Source organism: Egretta garzetta, unplaced genomic scaffold (assembly GCF_000687185.1).
Source record: "Egretta garzetta isolate BGI_Z169 unplaced genomic scaffold, ASM68718v1 scaffold73, whole genome shotgun sequence".
Taxonomy (NCBI): Eukaryota; Metazoa; Chordata; class Aves; order Pelecaniformes; family Ardeidae; genus Egretta; species Egretta garzetta.
The window spans coordinates 1134320-1137924 of NW_009259031.1; the positions used below are offsets into that span (position 1 = coordinate 1134320).

At 51.0% G+C, this 3605-nt stretch overlaps 1 protein-coding gene across 1 annotated transcript in view; it reads left to right on the top strand.

The window, feature by feature from the left end:
- The first annotated feature begins 27 nt into the window (after window positions 1-27).
- HPS4 (HPS4 biogenesis of lysosomal organelles complex 3 subunit 2) overlaps window positions 28-3605 on the top strand; it is a 15344-nt gene continuing 11766 nt past the window's right edge. Inside the window, 6 exon segments of the mRNA XM_009634735.2 lie at window positions 28-522; window positions 667-757; window positions 1323-1466; window positions 2481-2588; window positions 2978-3094; window positions 3223-3317. Coding sequence (XP_009633030.2) covers window positions 521-522; window positions 667-757; window positions 1323-1466; window positions 2481-2588; window positions 2978-3094; window positions 3223-3317 — 557 coding nt within the window. The 5' untranslated portion in view covers window positions 28-520.

Here is a 3605-nt window from a genome sequence, read left to right on the forward strand (position 1 = left end):
TCTCCGGTGAATCCGCCCAGGAGCGCAGAGGGGCAGGCTCAGGCGGGATTCGGCCTTGTCGCCTTGGCCAGACCCTAACTTGGGCTCTTCGGTTCCACCTTCCGAGTTGCCTTTTGCTTTTGTTCCAGACCTCACCTCTTTCTGCTGGGAAGCCCTTGCTTGCAAAGCTGGTCACGAGCTGCTCGCCAGCGGGAGCGGACAGAAAGCGTTAGCACATCCCTACATCCTTGAAATTGCGAGCTGAGTACCATCCCGATGCAGGCTGTCTTCTGAAGGAAGCCTCCGACCTGCGCCTGCGGTCAGCCGTTAAATTAAAAGCTCCCGTCAGGTTGTGGGAGCTGCTTGGGCTGCACGTGGTTAATGCTCAGTGATCATTACTCGAAGGGCTCACAGCTCCCTCCCTCCTTCCTCCTGTCCTGGCTGTGGAGTTGCGGAATCTGCCTTACACCCACTGAAGCGGTCAAGTGCCGTAGCACGGGGCCCTTTTCGTGCTGATTTTGCGTCTAAACGCGGCGTGAACATGTAAGAACCAGTTATTACAGACGAGAGAACAGTCTCTCGTCTGTAATAACTTCCCTGTTGCTCTACCTGAAATAATAGAAAGGAGAGGGAGAAGCGTAAGTTTGCAGCTGTGCAGTAATTTCTGTCAATGCTTTGCTTTTTCAGGTGGAATTACTTTTTCTTGTATGATGGTTCAAAAGTTAAGGAAGAAGGAGATCCTACAAGTGCCGGGATCTGTTATTTTTATCCTTCTCAGGTAACGTCCGCTTTTATTTTAGCGCCTGTAAAGGAGTGCCTGTGTTGTGAGTCAGTGCTGATAATTCTGCTTCAGGAATGGAAGGAATTCTGCTTCCAGGCGGAGCTTTGGATTAATTCTGATTTAGTATTCACAAATGTGTTAAGAACGCTCACGCAACTGGAACCAGCCGGGGTGGTGCTGCACGGGGCTCCGTGCACAGACGTCCTCGGGCTCCTGAGGCTGGGCACGGCGCTGTTGCACCCTGCTCCCTCGCCGCGGATTCTGGTCAGTGGAGTCCTCCGGCAGAGCCCAGGTCTGTTCCGGTGACGTGAATAAATACACGCGAGGGATGAAAGTGCCCCTAAATAAGCCCTAGGCCCTTGCGCTGCATGAAAAAAAGCAGTCCAGTTATTTTTTCCTCAGAAATTCGCCTGTGCTGCTGCATTTGATTTATAATTGAATTGAACTTATAATTCATTTTTATTTATACCTGCATACAGTAGTGACTTTTTTTTTTTTTCCAAGTCCTTTTAAAAGAAAAAAAAACAACAACCAAGCCTTTCTTTCCCGCCTTCCTCGCCAGACTCTCCCTGACCAGCAGGAACTGCTGTGCGGACAGATTGCCGGAGTGGTGCGCTGCATGACTGAGATTTCTGGAGTTCCTCCAAGCCTCATTCGCCTGAGGAAGCTCAAGTTTGCAGTTGTAGTGGCTGGAGACTATCTGTGGGTGAGCCCAAGAGATCTGGAGGCAGTCACAGAGCTGCAGCTGTGAGAGAGCCCGAACTCCTCCACCAAACAAAGAGGGCATTTTTTTTCTTTCCCGCGGTATGGGCTGCGCACAGGCCGGGGGAGAGCTAGGGTGGGAGCTTGCAGTGCACAGCTTTTCACTGCAACGTAACTTTGATTTTGTTTGCCGCAGCCTACAAGCGTGTGTCGTGGCAGTCACTTCAGCGGTTCTGTAAAAAGCTCCGCGTGCCCTGTCCGTGTGTCCGTACCTGACGTGTTTTCTTTAAAACGTGCCTGGCAGCGGCTGTAGGGCACGGAGCTCTGCATCGTTGCATCTGGCTGTGGGTTACTGGTGATGACTAGGAACGGGATTCTGGGTGCTGTAGTTTGCGATGAGGACTCGCTCTCCCTGTTTGGTAGTCTGACTGTTCTTTCCTTCTAACCCCCGGTATTCCCTGCTGCAGAGCTCTGTCAGTGCCAACAGATGTTCAGTACATAAAGAACAGCGTGCGGCAGTCGTGACAAAAATGCCCCAAACCGTGCCCTGGCACCTGGGCCAGGACTGGTCAGGCCCAGTTAATTGGCAGTGCTGTTCCAGCTCACTGGGCTTGCTCTGAGGCAGAAGGCCTCGCGCTTCTCTCGGCAACTCAAAAATGAAATGAAGCATCTTCATCGCTGTAGAGAACAAGTTAATTTGAGTATTTTTAAGTACTTGGTTTCAGGAAAATGTTCTTAGCTATCAGAGCACCGAGCAAGGTCATCTAACGTGGGAAGGGCGTGTGTCTAAAACGCTGGATTTCTGATATCATTTATTTATCCTCTCTGTGCCAGGACTCTTCTGTGGGTATTTTTGAATTTCCTTTTCATCTGACTTGTGAATCTGGGGGTTGTTTGCCTGCCACAGAGCTGCTCGCTCGCCTTTGATGCCATTTGGAAGCGATAAGAGCTGTTCTCACCCGCTGTGGCTGGGTTTTCGTCAGTAAACATTCTTCATTCATGGCTTTCTGTATTGAAGGTTCTGGGCTGTGCTGTTGAGCTCCCTGAATTCAGCTGCAGGCGGTTTCTGGAGCAGCTGATCAGCCTCTTCACCTTCTACAACGGACCCGTGCACCGTGCGTACATGGTAATTAAAGATCAGCAGCTGTGTTTCTGCCTAGGAAGAGATCTTAAATGCTTCCCATATGGCCGAGCTCTGCCCAGGCTCACACGTGCTGACGTGTTCCCTTACACTGCCCTCCTGCTGGCGAGGGTCAGAGCAAGCTCACGTACCAAAGAATCGGGACCCGGGAAAGCCTATGGGCCCATCCTCCTTACTGCGCCGAGGTAGTGTGGGTGTCTGCTAGAAGTTTTGTAGATGTTGAGTCCAAAGCAGTCTCCCCTCAATACCATCTTCTTCCTTATCCTCACAAGATCTGTCCCTGGCAGGCGCTGTCCCCAGTTGATCGCATCTAACCATCCTGAATGCATTAGGGCCTGTGCAGCGACAGCCATCTGGATTTTTGTTGTCCGCAGGCATTTCCTCAGGAGGAACTGAGTAGGCAGTGGGACAGATACATTGAGCATATACAAAGAAACACCAGTGACCTTCACAAGATTTTCAACTCTCTCTGGAATCTGGACAAAACCAAGGTAAAATCCTGGCCTCTGCAGTGTCTGGCTCTAGAGCTGCCTTAGTGCCGATGCTTCTGTGTTTATTTGCTGCTTTGCGCGTTTCCTAGGATTCTCTGGCCTAACTTCTCGTGGTTCTCCTTGCCTAGGTGGACCCCCTGCTTTTACTGAAAGCAGCTCTCATCTTGCAAACTTGCCAGCGGTCTCCCCATGTCTTGGCAGGCTGCATTCTCTACAAAGGCTTGTGAGTAACCAGGCGTTACCCAAAGGGGTAACCTGCCCGTTAAATCCGCCCCTTCCCAGGGCTGTGATCCCGGAGAGCATCCAGGGAGCAGAGCCAGGGCACGAGCTGTACCCACAGGGCTGCTGTTTGTTGGTGATAGGGACATTAATGCTTCTGGCAAGGTAATCCCTGTCTGCTGGTGCATTTCAAAGAGGGTGAATGGTTATTCCCGTGTATCAGTAGGAGCAACGGAAGCATGAAGGAATTAAAGGATTGGGTTTTAGTGGTAATCCGCTGTCTTTGACATTC